At 36.4% G+C, this 23,944-nt stretch overlaps 1 protein-coding gene across 1 annotated transcript in view; it reads right to left on the bottom strand.

The window, feature by feature from the left end:
• GLIPR1L2 (GLIPR1 like 2) overlaps nucleotides 1-23,944 on the bottom strand; it is a gene marked incomplete at its 3' end in the record, with an annotated part of 40,587 nt that overhangs the window by 1,499 nt on the left and 15,144 nt on the right. Inside the window, exon 4 of the mRNA XM_036867272.1 lies at nucleotides 10,959-11,044. Within this exon, the coding sequence (XP_036723167.1) occupies nucleotides 10,959-11,044 (86 nt within the window). The remainder of the gene's footprint in view (nucleotides 1-10,958; nucleotides 11,045-23,944) is intronic.

Genomic DNA, 23,944 nt, shown 5'->3' with positions numbered 1-23,944 from the left:
TTAAGCACATTTTTTCTTCCTCTCTCTTCTCCTCCCAAGTTTTATGAATTTTATGTATATTATATATTATGTGTATACTCTCTCTCTCTCTCTCTCTCTCTCTCTCTATATATATATATATATAACCAGAATTTATTAGCTGTACAGTTTGTTTTATAATTATAACCTTCAGGTTTGTTTTAGTCTTTGTCTATCAGTTAAGATTCAATGCTTAAGGACAGTTCTTTCAGTGCAACTTTTTGCTTTTCCATTTATCTTTTTGGTGAAAGTCATCTTCTAGTAGTTTATTGAAGAAGTGCTCATGAGAACTATATACCACAAGTTACTGAATGTATCCACAATGTTGGTCTAATTGCTTATATGTGAATAATAAGTTTGGGCTGTTTATAAATTCTTGGTTGACATTTCTTGTATTAAGGACAATATAGGCATCACTCTGCTGACTCTTAGCATTGATTGTTATTGTAGAGAAGTTTGAGGCCAGCCTGAATTTTTCTCTTCTATGCAGGACTGTCAATTGCCAATGTGGCATTACTATCATACCAGTGTAAAGTCGATTTTGTATTGTAGAGCTGAAAATGGACCTAACTATCTTTCTGTGAATTCCTTTCTCTGTATAGCTTCAGGTTAGAGTTTGCCAAACACAGGACTGCTAGTGAAATTTGGATTATTTAAAAGAAGACCATTATTCTTCAGAGGTGGTTGTTGGCCAGAGAATTCAATGGATGTGAGATTCACAGTTACCTCTTTGGTAGAATGGAAGACTATTTTCTTTGCTGCTGAACACTGAGGCAGTTTGTGGGAGCTTTCTCAAAGATTCCTGAGAATTGCAGCAATTTCCTGGTAAGCTTTTGAGAACCACCTATTTGGTGCTCCAGGCTAAGAGGTCTTCAGTGTCTGCTTCCCTGACCTTTTGACGATGCTTCCTCTGCTTTTTTCATGGCAACTTCTCTGATCTTCACTACCCTAGAGCATTCATATAAGTTATATTTCCTACTCTAAACACTGTATTGTCAGAATACTTACAGTGGCTGTTTTTCTGATTCAACTGACTGTTAAACTCTCTAATAAATGACTTTACATTTTTGCTTAGATGCTTAAAGGATTCTTTTTTTTTTCTTCTAACTTACTCGGGGATGTCTAGATGGTGACTACTTTGTGTCACATTTTCCTGGCACATAGTATACACTTTTTTTTCTTTACAAGGTTTTTTAATTTTATTTTATTTAAAATTGAAGTATAATTGACATAAAACATTATATTAGTTTCAGGTGCACAACATAATGATTCAATATTTGTATATTTTGTGACATGATCACCACAATAAGTCCATTTTATATCTGTCATTATACATAGTTACAAAATCTTTTTTTCTTGTGATGAGAACTTTTAGGAGCTACTCTCTTAGCAACTTTCAAATATGTAATACAGTATTATTAACTAGTCACCATCCTGTGCATTACATCCCTATGACTTATTTATTTTATAACTGGAAGTGGAAGTTTGTACTTTCGACCTCCTTCACCCATTTCATCCACCCACCTGTGGCAACCACAAATCCATTCTCTGTATCTATGAGCTTGGCTTGTTTGTTTGTTTGTTTGTTTTTAATTCCATATACAAGTGAGTCCATACGGTACGTGTCTTTCTCTGTTTGACTTGTTTCACTTAGAATAATGCCCTCAAAGTCCATCCATGTTGTCACAAATGACAAGATTTCCTTCTTTTTCATGGACAAATAATATTGCATTGTATATATATATATATATATATATATATATCATATTTTCTTTATCCATTTATCTACTAATGGACACTTAGGTTGTTTCCATATCTTGGCTATTCTAAATAATGCTACAATAAACATGCGAGTATATTAATCGTTTTTAGTTAGTGTTTTCATTTTCTTTGGATAAATACCCAGAAGTGGAATTGCTGGATCATATGGTAGTTGTATTTTTAATTTTGGAGGAACCTCCATACTATTTTCCATAGTGGCCACCCCCGTTTACATTCCATAGTATGCACATTCGAGAATTTCTATTTCTGAAGGTTTTAATTATTTCTTTAAATATCTATATATTTAGCTATAGCTTTATTTTCTGTTCTATTATTTTGGTTCTGTTCTTCAGGGCCTCTAATTATTCATGTGTTAAATCTGATTATCAGTGCATATTTATACTTTTCTCTTTAATCTTTTAAATTCCTTGCTTGCATTTACTGTGTTTTCCAGCATTTTTGGTTCCTTGTGCTGTTTTCAATGTGATATTTACTTCTGTAATTATTTTACCTTTCTTTCCCCATGTTTTTCCTGTGGTATGCCAGTGGTTTTATCTTCTGTTATCTTGCCATATCTTCCTTGATCTTTGTGTCTTTGCTTTGATCTCTTGTTTTAAGGTTCTTTATTAAGATTATTTTGAAGATGGTATATCTGTTCTCATTTCCTGTCTGTTCCATGGCAGGATGTTCTGGAGATTGATGGCAGTATTATTTTGCCATTTGTTTGGTCATTTTTCTATTTTTCTTTGAGTCTTTTTTGTATAGATCATGTATCAGTTTTTTTTTTTTTCTTTCAGTATCATTTATTTTCTATGCTGTGTAACAAAATACCACAAACTTAGGATGACACACATTTATTACCTCACAGTTTGTGTGGTCAGGAGTCCCAGCATGACTTGGCTGGGTTTTCTGCTTTTGGGTCTCACCAAAAAAGCAAAACCAAAACAACTCACTGGAAGCACTCAATAGCAAAATAGAGATGACAAAGGAAAGAGTCTGTGAACTTAAAGACAATAGATCAACAGAAATGATCCAATCTGAGAGAATGAAGATTAAAAAATGAAGAGAGTCCCAGGGAAACTGTGGGACAACAAAAAGTCTAATATTCATGTCATCAGAGTTCCAGAAGGAGAAGAGAAAGAGTGTGATGGTGAAAAAAAAAAATAAGAAAATAATGGCTGAAAACTTCTGAAGTTTGGAAAAAAGATATAAACCTACAGATTCAAGAACTTGAGCACACATCAAACAGAATAAGCCCAATGAAATCCATGCTCAGACACATTAAAATAAAACTGCTGAAAGTTAAAGACAAAAAAATAAAATAAAATCTTGAAAGGAGTCAGAGGAAAATAACATTACCTATAAAGCAAGAAAGAGTTAAATGACTGGATTTCTCATCAGAAACCAGAGAGGCCAGAAGGGAGTGGCTGCTACAATATTTTTGAAGTGCTGGAAGGAAAGAACTGTCAAGAAAACAATTCTATATCCAGCAAAAATAACCTTCAGAAATGAAGAAATATAGACATTTTTAAATGAGGGAATCCTAAGGGAATTTGTGGCCAGCAAACTTTCTCTGAAAGAATTACTAAAGTACATTCTTCATATCGAGGGTAAATGATACCAGAAGAAAACCTGCACTATCAGGAATTGAAGGGAGAGCCACAAAATGATAAAAATAATAGACTATCTGGGTAAATATAATAGACTATTCTGTTCCTCTTGAATTATTTAAAATATATTTGAGAGTTGAAAACAAAAAGTATAACATTGATGGCATTTTCAATATATGTAGATTTAATATGTAAAATAACTATGGGGTAAGGTAAAGGGATTTATATGGTGGTAAGGTTTCCACATTCTAAATGAAGAGGTAAAATATTGATTCTAAATCGACTGTGAAAAGTTAAGTATGCGGACTTCCCTGGTGGCGCGGTGGTTAAGAACCCACCTGCCTATGCAGGGGACATGGGTTCAATCCCTGGTCCGGGAAGATCCCACATGCCACGGAGCAACTAAGCCCGTTCGCCACAACTATTGAGCCTGGGCTCTAGAGCCCATGAGCCACAACTACTGAAGCCCACGTGCCTAGAGCCCATGCACCACAACAAGAGAGGCCACTGCAATGAGAAGCCCGCGCACCGCAATGAAGAGTAGCCCCCGCTCACCACAACTAGAGAAAGCCCGTGCGCAGCAATGAAGACCCAACGCAGCCAAAAATAAATAAAATTAAAAAAAAAAAGACGATGCTGAACTGTCTCATTCTAATAAAATAACATTCATCTGTTAAATAAACTATTTTTAAAAAAAAGTTAATTATGCATGTTGTTATCCCTAGGACAACAACTGAAAAAATTATACAAAGAGATAGGTTGAAACCAAAATAGACAAATTAAATGAAACACTGAAAAATGTTTAAATAACACAAAAGAAGGCATAAAAAGGGAAACAGCAATAAAAAATAGAGGGAAAAAACAGAGAACAAATAAAATGGCAGACCTAAATCCAAACATTGTAATAATTTTATTAAATGTAAGTGGTCTAAACACACCAATTAAAACAGAGATTGTCAGAATGGATTAAAAAACATGACCCAACTACATGCTGTCTATATGAAATATAGGCAGTTTAAAAATAAGCATAAATGAACAGAAAGCTGAAGTGCCTATATTTACATAGATAAAATAGACTTCAGTGTAAAGGAAATTGCTGGGATTAAAGAGGGACATTACTTATTTTTTTCTGTCCAGTTTTATTAAGATATAATTGATATACAATGCTGTATAAGTTTAAGGTATACAGCATAATGATTTGACTCATATACAGCTTGAAATGATTACCACAGTAAGTTTAGTGAATACCCATCATCTCATATAGATACAAAGTAAAAAAAAAGAAAAACTTTTTTCCTTGTGATGAGAACTCTTAGGATTTACTCTCTTAATAACTTTCAGATATAACATATAGCAGTGTTAATTATATTTATCATCTTGTATATTACATTCCAGTACTTATTTATCTTATAACTGAAAGTCTGTACGTTTTGACTACCTTCATCCAATGCCCCAAGAGGGACATCACTTATTGACAAAATGGTCAATTCACCAAGAGAAAGTATAATAATTCTAATTGTACGTGCACCTAACAACAGAGTTTCAACACACATGAAAAAACAAAAACAAACAAACAAAAAACCTGACAGAACTAAAAGGAAAAATAGCAAAATCTACAATTATAGCCAGAAACTTCAACATCCTTCTCTTAAAAATTGATAGGATAATTAGGTAGAAAATCATTAGGGATATAGACGTTCAACACCATCAACCTACAGAATCAAATTAACATTTTTTGGAACACATAAATAGCAGAAATACATTCTTTTTAAAGCACCCATAGAATATATACCAAGGTAGAATGTATCTTAGGCGAAAAAAACAAACCTCAAAAATTTAAAAGAACTGATATCCATATACAGTATGTTCTCTGACTAAAATGGAATCAAACTAGAAATCAGTAACAGAAAGATAACCAAAACGTTTAAAAATACTATTTACAACAGCTCAAAAAAAATGAAACACTTAGAGATAACTCTAACAAAATATGTACAGAATATATATTCTGAAAATCACAAAACATTGATAAAAGAACTCAAAATGTTTCTCCCCCAAAATGCAGAAACAAATTGTGTTTATGCATTGGCAGACTCGGTATAGTCAATGTCCATTCTCTCCAGATTGATCTATAGATTTAATGCATTTTCTATCAAAATCCCAGAAAGACTTTTTATAGACAAAGACAAGCTTATTCTAAAACTTATATGGAAAGGCCAGGCATTTTAAAACCATATTTTAAAATTAAAGTAGGAGGAATCACTTTACCTGATATTAAGGGCCTATTATATAGCTACATTAATCAAAACAGTGTGGGTTGGTAGAGGGATAGACTCATAAATCAATGGAACAGAATAGAGAACACACAAATAAGCTCAACTGATTTTTGACAAAAGTGCAAAAGTGATTCAATGGTGAAAGGATAGTGTTTTCCACAACTGGTGATGGAATACTTGGTCTTCCAAGTGCAATCAATCAATCAATCAAAGGACTTCAGCATAAACCTCACATTTTGTTCAAAAATTAACTTAAAATAGATCATAGATCTAAATGTAAAACTGTAAAACTATTAGAAGAAAACATAAGAGAAAATATTTGAGGTTAGGTGAAGTGTTCTTAGGCATGAAAACAAAAGAACAATTTGTAAAAGAAAAAAAATTGATAAGTTGGACTTTATAATTAAAACATTTGCTTCATGAAAGACACTGTCAAGAGAAGGAAAAGACAAGATATGGAATGGGAGAAAATGTTTTCAAATTATATATCAATCAAAGGATTTACACCTATAATATATAAAGAACTCTCAAAACTCAAGATAAACAATCCAACTAAAAAATGGGCAAAGGATTTGAATAGACACTTCACCAAAGAGGACATAATGAGGGAAAATACCACTTGAAAAGATGTTCCACATTAGTAGCCATTAGCGGTATACAAATTAAAACCAAGATGAGATACCACTACACACCAATTAGAATGACTAAAATAAAACATACTGACAATACCAAGTGCTCATGAAAAAACAAAGCAACTGGAATTCCCATACATTGCTGGTGGGGATGAGAAATGGTATTCAACTCAGGAAACAAATTTGGTATTTACCTATAATGTTCAACACATATTTACCATTATGATCCAGTAATCTCACTTCTGGGTATTTACCCTAGGGAAATAAAAATATATCCACACAAAAATCTGTACACAAATGTTTATAGGAGCTCTGTTCACAATTGCCAAGAACTGTAAACAACCCAGATGTCCTTCAGTGAATGAAGAACAACAAACTGTGGTACATCCATGTAATGGAATACTTACTACTCAGCAAAGAAAGAATGAAGTATTAATGTATACAATAACGTGGATGAATCTCCAAGGATCATGAGAACAAAAGAAGCCAGTCTTCAAAGTTACAAACTATATGATTCCATTTATATGACATTTTCAAAAAGACAAAACTAAAATGGTGAAGAACAGCTGGGAGGCTGCCAGAATTAGGAGTGGAAGGAAGGTGTGACTATAAAGGGACAACACAAAGGAGTATTTTTTTGGCATAATGAAACTGTTCTCTATCTGATTGGAGTGGTGATAATTTGAATCTATACATATATTAAAATTCATAGAAGTTTAAATAAATAAATAAATAAATTTAAATGATAGTTTTATATTTTGTAATATTGCCATAAAATGCCTATCTTCCTAGCTAGACTGTAAGTTCAAAGAGGGCAGAAAGTATGTCTCTCTCCTTATCGTTTTACACCCCCTGCATGGTGCAATGTCTGGCACATAGTTATCACTGACTAAATATTTGTTGATTAGCTAAATGAAAGAGTTTTTACTGGCATTTTAATGGAGAATTAGGAGAAGCTTTGGTGGAACCTACTAGTAAGATGCTATTTTAAACTGGGAATTCCTCAGCCAAGACTTTTGACAGAGTGATATTGTCCTAGATATTTCTATTTTCTCACTTTCCATTCACTTTCAATCCATAGAAATCTGGTTGCTACCCTACTATTCCTCTGAAACTATTTTCAGGTCCCTAATGATCTTCACATTGCCAATTCAATGAGCACACTTTAATGAAAGGGTACACTAGGGGGCTTCCCTGGTGGCGCAGTGGTTAAGAATCCACCTGCCAATGCAGGGGACACGGGTTCGAGCCCTGGTCCGGGAAGATCCCACATGCCACGGAGCAACTAAGCCCCTGTGCCACAACTACTGAGCCTGCACTCTAGAGCCCGCGAGCCACAACTACTGAAGCCTGTGCGCCCTAGAGCCCACGTGCCTCAACTACTGAGCCCACACGCCACAACTATTGAGCCCGTGCACACTCTAGATCCCGTGCTCCGCAACAAGAGAAGCCACCGCAATGAAAAGCCCGCAAACTGCAACAAAGAGTAGCCCCCGCTCGCCGCAACTAGAGAAAGAACGCGGGCAGCAACAAAGACCCAACACAACCAAAAATAAATAAACAAATAAACAAACAAACAAATAAATTTATTTTTTAAAAAAAGAAGAAAGGGTACACTAGGACTCCCTCTTCTCCTTGTCCCTCTTTTTTTCCTAGGATTCTATTCTTGGTATACCATTCTTCTGTCTATTTTTATTTGGGTGAGTTGTACCTGAGTATGTTCTTCCTTCTTCACATTTTCAGTCTTATCCATATGTTAATGATTCTGAAATACAGCCCCGATCTGCAACTGAAGTTTACTAGTCTTACCTGCTCAGATGTTAAATACGTATTTAAAGCTACTAATGATAGAAACTGAGCCAATTGCATATTTCCCGTAGCTTCCTTTCTTCATATTATTCATACCTCAATAACTTTAGTTTTCTATTTCTCTATTTTCATCAGTCTGGGACAGTTCTTCATTCAATTTGACATTCAGATCTTGACACTTGTGAAGATAACAAGCCACTTATTTTGTGGAGAAATCCTCAGTTTTTTAAACAAATCTGCAATTTTGACTTATGCTTCCTTGTGGTTGGATTAGGTTTTGTATCTTTCGTAGGAATACCACAGAAGTGATGATGTGCTCTCTTCATTGTATTCTCTCAGGTGGTGCAGGGTTTTGGTTTTGATACTTCCTGTTGCTGGTGATGTTCACTTTGATCATTTTATTAAGGTCATGTCCGCCAGGCTGCTCCACTGTGAAGTTATTCTTTTCCCTTAGTAATTAAGTATTTCTATGGGGAGTTACTTCCAAACTATGCAAATAAACTGTTACTCATCAAACTTTTAATTTATTCATTTATTAATTTATATCAGTATGAATCATAGTTTCTTGTTTTAAGCCAGTGAGTTATAACTGACTACTATTATCATTATTTTGGTGCTCAAATTGTCCCAGATTTGACCAGTAAGAGACCTTTAAGATGGTTTCTGTGTCCTTTTGGTTACATGTCTCCATCACTCTTTGAGCACTTCCTTGCTTTCAGATATAAAAAGATGCTTTGGCTTATCTTATGTTTCTCCTGCCCCAGCCGTTGAATCTGACCTTTCTCCAGTGAGCCCTGGTTTCCTTTAGTGCAGACTGGAATTTAGAAACCAAGATCTGAGTACTATTGTGCTCACTGCTTTAAGGGTCGGGGGGACACTGTTCCAAGGCTGTCTCAGAGCTAGGGAATATATGTATGTTGATACATACACATACAAATATTTACATCTATGTTTATTTATATTTATTGAAACCTTAAGTTCTAATACCTCTAATTCCAAATCATCACCACAAAATTCATGCTTGTTTACTTCCTGTTCATATTTGTACTCCACTGAGTACAAATACAATGGAAATACAGAGTACAAATACAGTGAGAAAACTGGCTCCATTATCCTTAATCTATTTACTTATTTGATCCATCCTCCAGTATGCTTCTAATCTCCCGTCACTGCTTCTACTCCCTCCTCGACATGGGTACCCTGGTCTTACTGCTTGGGCTCTGATACTCCACTTTAGGGTGGTAGAGTTACCAGATTTAGCAAATAAAAATATAGGTTGCCTAGTTATATTCAACTTTCAGAAAACAACAAAATTATTTTTAAGTATAAGTATAGCCCATGCAATATTTGGGATATACTTATACTAAAAATATTTTTTGTTTTTTTGAAATTCAAATTTAACTTGGTGCCCACCATGTAATCTGGCAACCTACAGGTGGATCCTCCACTTGTACCCCTCTCCTACCCTGCTCAGACTCTGAAACTTAGCTTTGGACCTCTCCAATGTATGGATTCCTTTGTTACCCCACTAGGGCTCTGACCCCTCCCATGCCAAGCCACCTCCCCCACATTAAAGGCTTCCTCACCTAGTTTGGACTTTGACACTTCATGTGAGGTTGCCCTAAAATACGGATGTCCCCTTACCTGTTTAGTTTTTAATACCTCTCTCCAGATCAACCCTATATGTGAATCCTCTCCTCATTCTGCCTGGGCTCCAACACAGTTCCAGACCATACCTCCATGGATGCCTTCCTTACTTGCTCAGACTCTGATACGCTAGGTCAGGCTTCTCCTTCCCACCCCATGTGGATTCTATCCTCACTTTGCTTGGACTCTGACACCATACAGTGAGCCACTCCTGCAAGGACATCCCTTTACCCTGATCTTATACCCCAAGCCTGACCTCATGCAGGTACACTCACCTCACTCCACGAGGGCTCTAACTTCCCATACAAGGCCATACCATGTGGACACTGTTCTCCCCCTACTTAGGCTCTTTCCCCATGCCTACTACATCATGTATGAATCCCTTGTCTTCTTGCTTAGGTTCTAACATGTCACATCTGGATGCCCTCTGTGTGGATGCCTACCTCTTTCTGACCTACCCAATGGCTTTAGGTCTGGATATTTTCAGGAAGAGAAAGAAAAGGCGAAGAGGAAGAGCAAGGTTTTGCATCTTGATTCAAATGAAGCAAGGGAAGAAATGTTACGGTGGAGTCACTCCAGCAGTGGCATATAATGAAATTGTTCACTAGTTTCTTTAACATAAAAGCCTAATATGCCCCTTATTTACTGTCTGAATTTAACCCCTACCGCGTTCCTCTAAGCATCATATATTCCAGATATAGTTATACTTTTGGATTATACATTCTCATGTTTAGAAAAACTAAAAGAAAAATTTAATAAAACATATTTTCTACTTTTATCTTTTGAATGTTTAGGGGAAAAATGAAAATAAAAGGCTATTAAATATTTGCTACTTTACTTCTTTCCTCTTTCTGAATGTTTTGGAATACCCTATCCTTTAGAGCAGTCACTCTCAAACAGGCTGCTATTTCAGGAATTAACTGAGAAGCTTTTTCAGGGCATAACTGTTAGTTCTCATTCCTTCTTTCAGATTCTAGTATGTACTTAGGGGCAGGAATAATAGTAAGAGAGGGCAGAAGAGGTTGTGTAGTTTAAAAAAATCTAAAGATGATACTGTTTGATACCACCTTTGATAATATAACAATACCATTCTGAACAAAGGAACAATATTAACATGGCAATGAAAGACTAGTGTTCACCACTTCTTTTTCTTGTCATCAAATGCATTATGGATTTTTTTCATGTTTCAGTTATTTTCTTTAACTTACTGCATAGAAAATCTGTGCATCTGTCATAGCTGCTACATCGAGAACACATTAATCCTCGTTGATAAGGACTTCTTGACAGAGCTCCTCTACAAAAAAGCAGAAAACATTTTGTTAGAAAAAGTCTCAAATTTTATGTGATTTAAATAATATGGTTAACCAATTTTTAGTTAATTTATAAAGGCTATTTAATTTTAAAAATGGACTTAAGGGAGTACTTAAATTGGAGATGTAATCTTCCCCCTCTTTTTTTCCCCCAGAAATACTCTCTTCTGAAACTAATTCCCATTAATTTTAAAGTATTGTAATTTAAATATGAGGGAGTTTTAGAGCTTCTTTCATTTTATTTTGTATCAAAATTTTCCTTTAAAAATGGATGTTATAGAATGTTTTATAACTAATTGCTTCCTGATTGGCACATACGTATAGAAAGCTATATATAAATGATATATTAGTTTTCTGAAACATTTGCAAAATCCTGAAATGCCTATTGTCACAAATACCCAGCTGCATGGATTATTTTGAGGTCTACATGAAAAATACATAAGTATATAAACAAGCAAATAAATGTAAATGGGATTTTACAAAGTTGGTTTAATCCATTGTACAGAGCACAGGGGAGAAGTAAAAAATTATTACATCAATTGCCCAGAGATAAGTTAGGAAAAGAGGCCCAAAAATAGATATGAATTGGGAAGAGTATTTTAAAATATCTGAATAAGAAAGATAGAGAAGATAGATAGGGAAAAGATATTTTTGAGTGAGAAGAGGGTCATTAATTGTGGTTATTTAAACATGACTGCTTATTTACTCAGCGTATAATTGCAAGCTATAAAAACAAACATTAGGCATTTAAGTCCCTGGTTAGGCCACTCTGGGCCATCTAGAAGAATGGCCAAACCTTAGAAATACATATTCAAAAACCTGAATATCAAATTTCTGAGTCATATCTTATCAGAAGTTTTTGATGATACCCAGTAAGGTATCTGATACCCTCAAATGGCAAGCTTTCAAGTACATCAAGGATATACAGATATCTGTTGTTATTTGCAGATCATATATCGTTCTCTAATTTCACTGTTCCACAATCAAACCATTTCAAGAAGGAAATGAATTTTGTTTGGATCCCAGCCAGAATACTAGCCGTCAAGAAATCCAAGAATTGATCCAGTCACCTTTATCTAATACCGTAGTTTACTTTTACTGCCTTAATTCTTTATCACTGAAATAGATGTCTCCAACACAAAAGCAGAGCTTATACTGTTCTAAAATCCCTGGGGTGGGGGACCTCTGTTCTTGTACCTACGCAAAAAGCTACTCACTATACAGACTGCCTTTAAAACCTGGAGCAAGCAACCTACATGTCCATTAACAGATGATTGTATAAAGAAGATGTGGCACATATATACAATGGAATATTACTCAGCCATAGAAAGGAACGAAATTGAGTTATTTGTAGTGAGGTGGATGGACCTAGAATCTGTCATACAGAATGAAGTAAGTCAGAAAGAGAAAAACAAATACCGTATGCTAACACATATATATGGAATTTTAAAATGCGGTACTGATGAACCTAGTGGCAGGGCAGGAATAAAGACGCAGATGTAGAGAACAGACTTGAGGGCACAGGGGTGAAGGGGAAGCTGGGATGAAGTGAGAGAGTAGCACTGATGTATATACACTACCAAATGTAAAATGGATGGCTACTGGGAAGCTGCTGCATAGCATGGGGAGATCAGCTTGGTACTTTGTGACAACCTAGAGGGATGGGATAGGGAGGGTGGCAGGGAGGCTCAAGAGGGAGGGGATATGAGGATATATGTATACATATAGCCGATTCACTTTGTTGTACAGCAGAAACTAACACAACAATGTAAAGCATTTATACTCCAATAAATACGTGAAAAAAAAACACCCAAAACCCGGAGCATAGGCCAATCATCCCATGACCATAATGTCTGATAACCATGGCCTGGAATAACTCTGGAAAGGCAAATAAATATATAAATAAATACATCAATTAATTAATCAAAATAAATAAATTCACATTGTGCTAGAATACAATGGGCCTTCCTTTTCAAAGATATGAATATTATAAAACTGTTTATATTAGGTAGCCAGAAATGGCAAGCTAATACTCTCTCATGTTAATCTTCCTGTTGTTCTGAGTTTCTAAAAAGTTTAACCTAAAGCAACTTGAGTCTGAATCTACAGTACAAGTCCACAACTGCAATTGGAATTATTGGGCTGGGTTAGGAGGAAACAACAGATAAGTATCTACAACTAGCAAAGTCCATTGAAATTTCATAGCTGCCCTGGTGGTGCCTGAAGAAATAGATGATATTCTCTGTCTTTAGGCATTTGCCTTTTCCGAGAAGCAGCCCAGGGGTTCGCTGAGACCAAGTCCTGACTCTGAACATTGTCCTCTGGAACTTTTCTTAGACTCGCATCTGGCCATATCTTCAGTATATTGCCACCTATAGGATATGTGTCCAGGCCCTAGATAAGGACATGTCACCTGGGTAGCCCAATGGGTAAACTATTCCCATGCCCAACCCAAAGTCCATTAGAAAACCATTATTCAAATTTTATAATAGGTCTACATTGTTCCAGAATGAGAACACAATTCTGGTGGTGATGGAAAATTTTATTGCCTGCCACTTGGTTCATGAAGGAGATAATCCAGCTCCATGGATTGACAATCTAGGAATTACAATTTGTAGATAGATTCTTCTCTTCAAAGTTCTCCATGTGCAGACTCATATAGTCTGTATATTGTCCATGGAACAATGGCCAGAGTACATCAAATAGATATTGATTTTTCCGTATTATATAACCAGAATAACTAGGCCACCTACAGTAACTCTTTTCACTTTTACTACATCCATATGGCACTGAGATATATTACAGTGCTGGCTTCTGGTTCATATTCAAACATCTATAGATTTCCGAAGTAGACTTAAAGAATCTATCCCAATAAGCTAGAGAAAAATACAATGCAATAAGCATCAAAGATTATCTTTTAGAGATTCTATCTGGCTCTTCTTCTGATTCATCTAATATATTTGTCTTTGCCCAAAACTCCATGACTACTTCTTGGACCTATTCTAGGTCAAGGAAGGTATGGATCCTGTTGTTTTCTGCCTCAAATTATCCCTGTATATGCAAAGCTACCTCACTTTATATCACTTTCTGTGAAAATCAGTTGGTCACATCTCCTCCCTTCACTTCCACATCTTGCACCTAAAGGACCAGGGAACACAGTTAAACACCTATAAAGCTCCTTGAGGCTAGTATTATTTAGTTGTACCATCCTCTAATCCTCCCCAAGATACCATCTACCTTCTGATCATGCCTCCTTATTCACTTTGGCATCTGGCTCACCATTTTGCTTTTTAGTCAAAATTGTGCCATTGTCTACAAATTTGGGACCTAGAGGATTACAATATGCTAATGGATAATTCATCCAGTAACTTGGTGTCTATGTTATTGGATGTCTTCAGCATCATAAAACTTCCTAATGCTCCATAATTGTCACTTTTGTAGCCACATTCTGCGTCTTGTTATCTCCTAAATCTGCTCTACTTCTGAACTCACAAAATCACACATTCCACTCACTGACTGCAACCTCCTGTCCGTCCAGGTTGCTAACTCATTTACTCCCGTCACACTTGTCCATTAATTTCACTGGTTCCACAGTGTACTTTCTCTCCTATTTTCCTCCCTATCCATCGTGTTGTCTTTTCTCAATCCAGCTTAGGTCCATCACTTTGCATGTTCTCTACCTAAAATCCTGAAACTCACTTGCACTATTTTCCTTTACATCCACCTGACAAAACCCCAGTGTTGGAAAAAGTGAAGGAATCTTACTGTCTGCATGTTCCATGCCTGCTTCAGGGCTGCTGGGTGCTGCTGGAGGAAAATCATTAAACTAGGTAGAGAATATCTCTATCATTCTCTATTCAGCTTCTGCTCTCATGTTCCATAATAACTATTTCATATCTTCCCAGTCCTCAAAATTCCAGCTTCACTGTCTCTCCCTTTATTCTCAGGACATGATCTATTCTACTTCACAGAGAATCATAATAGCTCTTAGACTGGAACTCGAGAAATTTTCTGTCACTAAATATGACAAATATACCTACCCCTTCTTTCTTTCCTTTCTAATACAACTGAAGAACTGGTCCTCATTCTTTCTAAGGCTAATCTCTCTCTCTCTCTCTTTTTTTTTTTAGTTCAAAAGTCATATAATTAATTGTTTGCACTTTTTTTGTTGTTGTTGTTGGTCCTACATTTTTTTTTAAAACATCTTTATTGGAGTATAATTGCTTTACAATGGTGTGTTAGTTTCTGCTGTATAACAAAGTGAATCAGCTATACGTATACATATATCCCCATATCTCCTCCCTCTTATGTCTCCCTCCCACCCTCCTTATCCCACCCCTCTAGGTGGTCACAAAGCACCGAGCTGATCTCCCTGTGCTATGCGGCTGCTTCCCACTAGCTATCTATTTTACATTTGGTAGTGTATATATGTCCATGCACTCTCTCACTTCGTCCCAGCTTACCCTTCCCCCTCCCCGTGTCCTCAAGTCCATTCTCTAGTAGGTCTGCGTCTTTATTCCTGTCCTGCCCCTAGGTTCTTCAGAACCATTTTTCTTTTTTTCTTTTTGATTCCATATATATGTGTTAGCATATGGTATTTGTTTTTCTCTTTCTGACTTACTTCACTCTGTATGACAGAGTCGAGGTCCATCCACCTCACTACAAATAACTCAATTTCATTTCCTTTTATGGCTGAGTAATATTCCATTGTATATATGTGCCACATCTTCTTTATCCATTCATCTGTCGATGAACACTTAGGTTGCTTCCATGTCCTGGCTATTGTAAATAGAGCTGCAATGAATATTGTGGTACATGATTCTTTTTGAGTTATGATTTTCTCAGGGTATATGCCCAGTAGTGGGATTGCTGGGTTATATGGTAGTTCTATTTTTAGTTTTTTAAGGAACCTCCATACTGTTCTCCATAGTGGCTGTATCAATTTACATTCCCACCAACAGTGCAAGAGGGTTCCCTTTTCTCCACACCCTCTCCAGCATTTACTGTTTGTAGATTTTTTGATGATGGGCATTCTGACTGGTGTGAGGTGATACCTCATTGTAGTTTTGATTTGCATTTCTCTAATGATTAGTGATGTTGAGCATTCTTTCATGTGTTTGTTGGCCATCTGTCTGTCTTCTTTGGAGAAATGTCTAGTTAGGTCTTCTGCCCATTTTTATATTGGGTTGTTTGCTTTTTTGATATTGAGCTGCCTGAACTGCTTGTATATTTTGGAGATTAATCCTTTGTCAGTTGCTTCGTTTGCAAATATTTTCTCCTATTCTGAGGGTTGTCTTTTCGTCTTGTTATGGTTTCCTTTGCTGTGCAAAAGCTTTTAAGTTTCATTAGGTCCCATTTGTTTATTTTTGTTTTTATTTCCATTTCTCTAGGAGGTAGGTCAAAAAGGATCTTGCTGTGATTTATGTCATGGAGTGTTGTGCCTATGTTTTCCTCTAAGAGTTTGATAGTGTCTGGCCTTACATTTAGGTCTTTAATCTATTTTGAGTTTATTTTTGTGTATGGTGTTAGGGAATGTTCTAGTTTCATTCATTTACATGTAGCTGTCCAGTTTTCCCAGCACCACTTATAGAAGAGGCTGTCTTTTCTCCATTGTATATTTTTCCCTCCTTTATCAAAGATAAGGTGACCATATGTGCATGGGTTTATCTCTGGGCTTTCTATACTGTTCCATTGGGGGGAGGAGTAAGAAGTGGAGATCACCTTCCTCCCCACAAATACATCAGAAATACATCTACATGTGGAACAACTCCGACAGAACACCTGCTGAACGCTGGCAGAAGACCTCAGACTTCCCAAAAGGCAAGAAACTCCCCACGTACCTGGGTAGGGCAAAAGAGAAAAGAAAAAACAGAGACAAAGAATAGGGACGGGACCTGCACCACTGGGAGGGAGCTGTGAAGGAGGAAGTTTCCACACACTGGAGGAGACGGGGTGGGGTGGGGGGGTAGGCAGGGGGGGAGCTTCGGAACCACGGAGAAGAGCGCAGCCACAGGGGTGCGGAGGGCAAAGCGGAGAGATTCCCGCACAGAGGATCGGTGCCGACCAGCACTCATCAGCCCGAGAGGCTTGTCTGCTCACCCGCCGGGGCAGGCGGGGGCTGGGAGCTGAGGCTCGGGCTTCGGTCGGATCCCAGGGAGAGGACTGGGGTTGGCGGCGTGAACACAGCCTGAAGGGGCTAGTGCACCACGGCTAGCCGGGAGGGAGACCGGGAAAAGGTCTGGAGCTGCCGAAGAGGCAAGAGACTTTTTCTTGCCTCTCTGTTTCCTGGTGCGTGAGGAGAGGGGATTCAGAGCGCCGCTTAAAGGAGCTCCAGAGACGGGCGCGAGCCGCGGCTATCAGCGCGGACCCCAGAGACGGGCATGAGACGCTAAGGCTGCTGACGCCGCCACCAAGAAGCCTGTGTGTGAGCACAGGTCACTCTCCACACACCCCCTCCCGGGAGCCGGTGCAGCCCGCCATGGCCCGGGTCCCGTGATCCAGGGACAACTTCCCCGGGAGAACGCACTGCGCGCCTCAGGCTGGTGCAACGTCACGCTGGCCTCTGCCGCCGCAGGCTCGCCCCGCCTCCTCCGTACCGCTCCCTCCCCGCGGCCTGGGTGAGCCAGAGCCCCAGAATCAGCCGCTCCTTTAACCCCGTCCTGTCTGAGCAAAGAACAGACGCCCTCAGGCTACCTACACGCAGAGGCGGGTCCAAATCCAAAGCTGAACCCCGGGAGCTGTGCGAACAAAGAAGAGAAAGGGAAATCTCTCCCAGCAGCCTCAGGAGCAGCGGATTAAATCCCCACAATCAACTTGATGTACCTGCATCTGTGGAATACCTGAATAGACAACGAATCATCCCAAAATTGAGGTGGTGCACTTTGGGAGCAATGATATATATATATATATATATATATATATTTCCTTTTTCTCTTTTTGTGAGTGTGTATGTGGTGTATGCTTCTTTGTGTGATTTTGTCTGTATAGCTTTGCTTTTACCATTCGTCCTACGGTTCTGTCTGCTTTTTTTTTTAAGTGGTTTTTTTTAGCGCTAATCTTTTAAACCCTTCCTTTTTCTCTTTTAAAGCCTTCCGTTTTCTCAGGGACTTGTATCTTTACATATATGCCTTTATTCTTTATAAAGAATTACTTTTATTCTGTATTAGATCGTTCATGTCAATATTTAAATATGCTCACATCTTCCCCATTTTAAAAACAAAACAAAATAAAAACAACAACAAAACAGTTCTCAATTCATTCCAACCTGGCATCAGTTTCCTCTACTTCATAGAAAGAGTTTTCCTATGTTTATTAATGAACTTCTCTTTAGATCTGATATTTTAAAGTCCTGACTTTGCTTGACATCTTGGAACTTGAAATTTTGGGCAAGTTTTTCCTTTTAAAAATATTCTTTCCCCACACCTTCCCTGATACCATACTATTCTGCTTTTTCTTCTACCTGTCTGGCCACTCTTCTTAGGTCTCCCACTTATCTTCCACTAACTGCCCTTAAATGTTGGCATGACATTCCATAGGTCCTATTCTCTTCTCATTCCATACTCTCTTGCTAAGCAATCTCATCTATTCCCATGATTTAAATTACCCTATGTTTCCTGGCACTCCAAATATTTCTTTTATGCCATTCCTCACTCATGAGCTTCTGACCTAAATAACCACCTGCTTACTAAACATCTCAAAGTGAGTATTTCACAGCCAACTCAAATTCATTATGTACAAAATGGAACTCATTATCTTCCCTCCCAAAATGTTCAGTGTTCCCCTTTGCAGTTAATGCCAATACCATTCATGCCTGATCATAAATTTGAGAATCTTCCTTGACTACTTCCTCTCTCTGATTACTTAATACAATGACCTGCAAATCTTGTTAGTTATACCTTCTGGAAATGTCTTAAATATGTCTCCAATCTCAATCCAGACATCCCTTGTTGATGTAAAAGATAAACAAAAGTAATACATATATATTATTTATAAGTATATGATAGAAAGGAGGAAGCAGAAAAGGGCACCTTTAAAGGGGAAAAAATGTCTCCATCCTCCACTTTCCATCTGTCTCTCCAGAGATAACATCTGTTAACAGCTTCTTATGATTCCTTCCAGAAGAAAGTTTTTCATAAAAATTCTCAGTACTTACATACTTGTGACAGAGACTGCTAGCTGTCAATCTAAATATCTCTTGAAATACTGAAATAACAGTATTTTAGCTTGGCACATTAATGGCTAGTCTCAGTACATTTCCCAACCTCTCCTGCAACTTAGATGTGGCCATGAGATTAATTTTCTATCCAATGGAATGGCAGTAGCAGTGATGTGCACCACTTCCCACCTGGTACTCATGCCGCCAACATGTTTCTTTTCCCTTACTATGAGCTTGAGCTAGCTTATGTCTGTGGCCTGGATTTGATCATGCGGACAAAGACACTGCCCCCAGGGGATGGTGAAGAAACAAAATAGGAGCAACCTGGGTCTTTGAATGACTAATGGAGCACAGCTACCCACCAAACTGAAATTTCCCACTTTTATCTTGAATCACTACATTTTTTGGTAATAGTAACTGTTATAACAAAAATACCTGTTCTTACTTATTATTGTTTTTTATCTTACTTTTTCACCTAACGAGTGAGACCTTTCCATACTGGTACATAGAAAAGTACACCAGTTTTTTCAATGGTTACACAATAATGTACAGTAAGTTAATTGCTTAGTCCCCTATTACTGGAGTTGTTGGTTTTTTACAATTTCAGTTTCATGCTATTAAAACATGCTCCAATGTGTATCCTTGTATGTATATCTTGGCCAACTTTCATGAAGATATTACTAAGATAAAATCCTGATAAGGAGATTACAAGATGAAATGGTAAGTATATTTTAAATTTTGTTACACTGCCAAACCCAGAAAGACTGTACCAATTTATTGCCCTATCGCAAATGCAGAGTATCAATTAAGCTTTTCTATATTCTCAAATGGATGAGTGGAAAGTGATCACTTATTTTTGTTTTTACCTGAATTACTTCAATTATGAGTGAGACTGAATATATTTTCATATGATTCATAGCCATTTTCTTTTCTTTTTAGTAAATGACCCCTTCATATCTTCTGCACGTTATTCTCTTGGGTTGTTTCTCTTTTTCTTTTTGATTTGTATGAATTCTTTGTAAATTAAGGGGACTGTCTCTGCCATATATTCCACACATACATTTTCCAGTATATCAATTTTTCTTTGGCTATATCTATAGTATTTCTTTAGTCATTAATTAGTTTGAAATTTTTATAAAATCAGATACATATTTTTCGGATTTTAATGTTCTGCTTGGTCAGGCTTTTCGTCAACACCTCTCCATTTTGGCTAGGCTCAAACTGCAGCTGTCTTCTCAGCACTGTGCAGCTTCTGAAATCTCTGTGCAGGTCTTCAGCCTGCAAGTAACTGTTCCTATCTAATCCTTCCAGAATCTCGCTTTGAGGAGTGCAGCTTAGGAGCTGCCCAAGGACTTGCAGAGAACTTGTACACAAGACTTTTGGGGGTCCTTCTCTGCAGCCCCCTCCTCTCTGGGTTCCTGTCCTAAATCCTAGACTACTTAACATCAATCAACACTGATATCTCCTTTGCCCAGAAAATACACAATCTTTGCTTGCTTTGGCTATGGTTTGTACAATAGGATGCTCACAGAGAGAAAACCAAGGCAAATATAGGGTTCCCACTGAGTTCTTTTCTATTTGCAAGGATCATAGCCCTGTATTGGTTGTTTTCTAATGCCTAAAAACAGTTATTTTATATGTTTTGTCCAGTCTTTATAGTTACTTTAAGCAGGAGGCTAATTCTTATACCAGCTTACATAATGTCCAGAAGCAAAGTGGATCAAATATTTAAAAGTTAAAAAAAAAAAAGAATCGTTAGAAGAAAATGTGAGATAATAGTATTTGGGGAAGGCTTGTCTAAGTATGAAACAAACCTCAAAACTCATGAAAAAAGTATTGATACATTTTTTTCTACAATGAAACAAAATAATTCTATTTGGCAAAAATAAATTGCATTATAAATAAAGTCAAAAGTTAAACATAAAACTAGAAAATATTTGTAAATTATATTACATAAAAGAGCTAATTTTCTTGTACATAAAACACTCCTACAGGTTAAAAAAAAAAAAATCCAACAACTTATGAGGAAAACAGTAAATGTATAGGAACCATCAGGTCCCAGTAAATGAAATCCAAATATTCTAAAATATAAAAAAAATACTTAAACTCATGAAAAATAGAAGATGAAAATTAAATATATATATAACTCATAGTAGTAAATAGCAAAATATTTGAAAATATATTACCTTAGCAAGGGAGTTTAAATATAGCCCCTCTTATACGCTGATGTAAAAAAAAGTTGTAATAGAAAAAATGGCGTGACTATGATGAATAGATATTTAGTAATATCTATGCAAATTAAAAGTACACATTCTCTTTGGCCTAGGGTTTCCATGACTGTACGTTTACATTATAGCTACTAACTCATGTGACAATTACATGTCTAACTGGATAATTACTGCTTGAAATAAAATTAATAAAATAGCCTAAACGTCCATCAGAAGGAGAGCATTATTCAAATTAATTTTTGTACATCCACTAAAAAAAAAAAAACTGTGAAATTCTTAAAAAGAATCTGGAAACTCTTCACGTACTCAAATGGAAAGACTTCCAGTTCATATCAAGTGAGAAAATTAAAGAACACCACAAGAAACGTAGTGCGCTCCTGTTTGAATTATGGAAATGCACACATCTGTGCACCCAGACACACATACACAAAGATAGATATACTTTTCTATATGCACAGAATATATCTTTTAGGATAAAATTTTGGAGAGAGTAACTGAAAGACAAGGATGGGAACATTATTTTCTCCTTGGATAGATTTTTCCATCATGAATATGTATCAAGTACTAAACATGATTTATTAAATAACCTAAAATTACAATACATAGAAAGCAATGAGAAAGAGACTATGTCATACGAGATCCTAAGGTCTAGTAAAAATTGTAATCAAAGGAAAATATATAACTGTAAATATCTTCACTATTAAGTAGGATTAAAGATAAATGAATGTAGTATATTTGATAAAAGCAGCAACATATAACAGCCCCTCTCCCTAAAAAGTACTTGGAAGATTAAATATCTCAAAATAATGATATAGAAAACAAAGGAATGAGAAAGGATAAATAACCCCCTAAATCTTTTCTGTCGAAAGATCAATAAAATAGATTAAACCCTCATAAGCAAGAAAGGAAGAAAAATATTCACTATTTACTTCTTTTAAAGGTCCAGCTTTAGATTCAAGTCATTTTCTTCAATCCCAGATCTCTTACCTCCCCCACTGGCCTCTTTTCCCTTCTAATACACCTCTATGCATCAAACTTAACTGCTTCTGAATCTGTATCCTGGCTAACTGCTTCTATGATTTCATACCTGCTTTTATGACAGCTCTTTTCTATTTAAAATACAGATGTTGTATGTATTTGGTTAACGTTGTGTGTGTTTTTTAAAAATTTCTTTCCCAACAGTCTATAAGTGTTTTCAGGATGAATACCATGTAAAAAATGTGGAATTCTATTGCTTAGTTATTGTTTAAATGTACCTACTATAAACATACTTAAATAAATAAAAGATCCTGCAGGAACCTGCAGATGCAACATGTCTAAAAACAAACAAATCCTTTTTTCTTCCACCCTACATCTTTTCCTAACTCAGTTAATAAAATTATTTATCACTTAAACTTAAATTCTAATGCTCATCTTTGATTTCACCCCCTTCAATATCGAAATTCAAGGCTAATCTAATTAATACTGTTTATTTTACTTTGTTTTATTTTTCTTAGAAATGTATGTTTTTTATTTTATTATTATTATTATTATTATTATTATTTTAAGATTTATTTATTTATTGATTGATTGATTGCTATGTTGGGTCTTCGTTTCTGTGCGATATTATTATTATTATTATTATTTTTTTATACGTATTTTTTTACTGAGGTATAATTCATATACAATAAAATGCTCAGATATCAGGCACATGGATTTATGAGTTTTCACAATTGTATGCACGTACGTAACCGTGATCCAAAGCAAGGTATATAACATTTCATCGCCCCTAAAATTTCCTCCTGCCTCTTTTGTAATCAATTTCCCTCTCCTCCAGGCAACTACTTCTTCATTTCCATTAATATACATCAGTACTATCTGTTCTCAGACTTCATACGATACGTACTCTTGTGTGTTTGGCTTTTTTTGCTTAACATAATGTTTTTGAGATATACCCATATTGTCCTGTATATCAGTCATTCATTCTTTTATTTTTATTGTTGAATAATATTTCATTGTATGAATACACCCACAAAGTTACACCTTATTCTCATAAACATTTCTGATTTTCTTAACTCTACCTCTCTCCCTTGGCCTCCTAAAGAGTTTTGCAAGCTGGAAATACCTAGATTAGGTTCTTGTGACCAAGTACTGATATGCGTGGAAAAAAATATTTGTGAAAGAAGACAAATGAAAGAATTGATTGCACAGTGCTTAGCAAATCTTCCCTCTATTAATATTTACCAAGTTAGCAATTGTTTTGCAACTAGAAAACCAATGTCTGCATTACCACAAATAATGATGCAGATTTGGGATATGACCTCTGTGGGCTTCCTCAGGAGTGAATTTTTTTTTAAAAACGTTCAATATGGAAGGAAAAAGTTGAACCCCAGAAGGCTGAGGGGGAAGAGAAAAGCTGGCTGGATGCCTAGGAATAATTTTACTTATTGCAAAGTGCAAAACATGGAGGGTCTTTTAACTAAATCCTTTTCTTAGCACATGTCTTACCACCAGCAAATCCC

The sequence above is a fragment of the Balaenoptera musculus genome, chromosome 10, assembly GCF_009873245.2.
Source record: "Balaenoptera musculus isolate JJ_BM4_2016_0621 chromosome 10, mBalMus1.pri.v3, whole genome shotgun sequence".
NCBI classification, from domain to species: Eukaryota; Metazoa; Chordata; class Mammalia; order Artiodactyla; family Balaenopteridae; genus Balaenoptera; species Balaenoptera musculus.
This window is presented reverse-complemented; position numbering and strand designations above follow the sequence as displayed.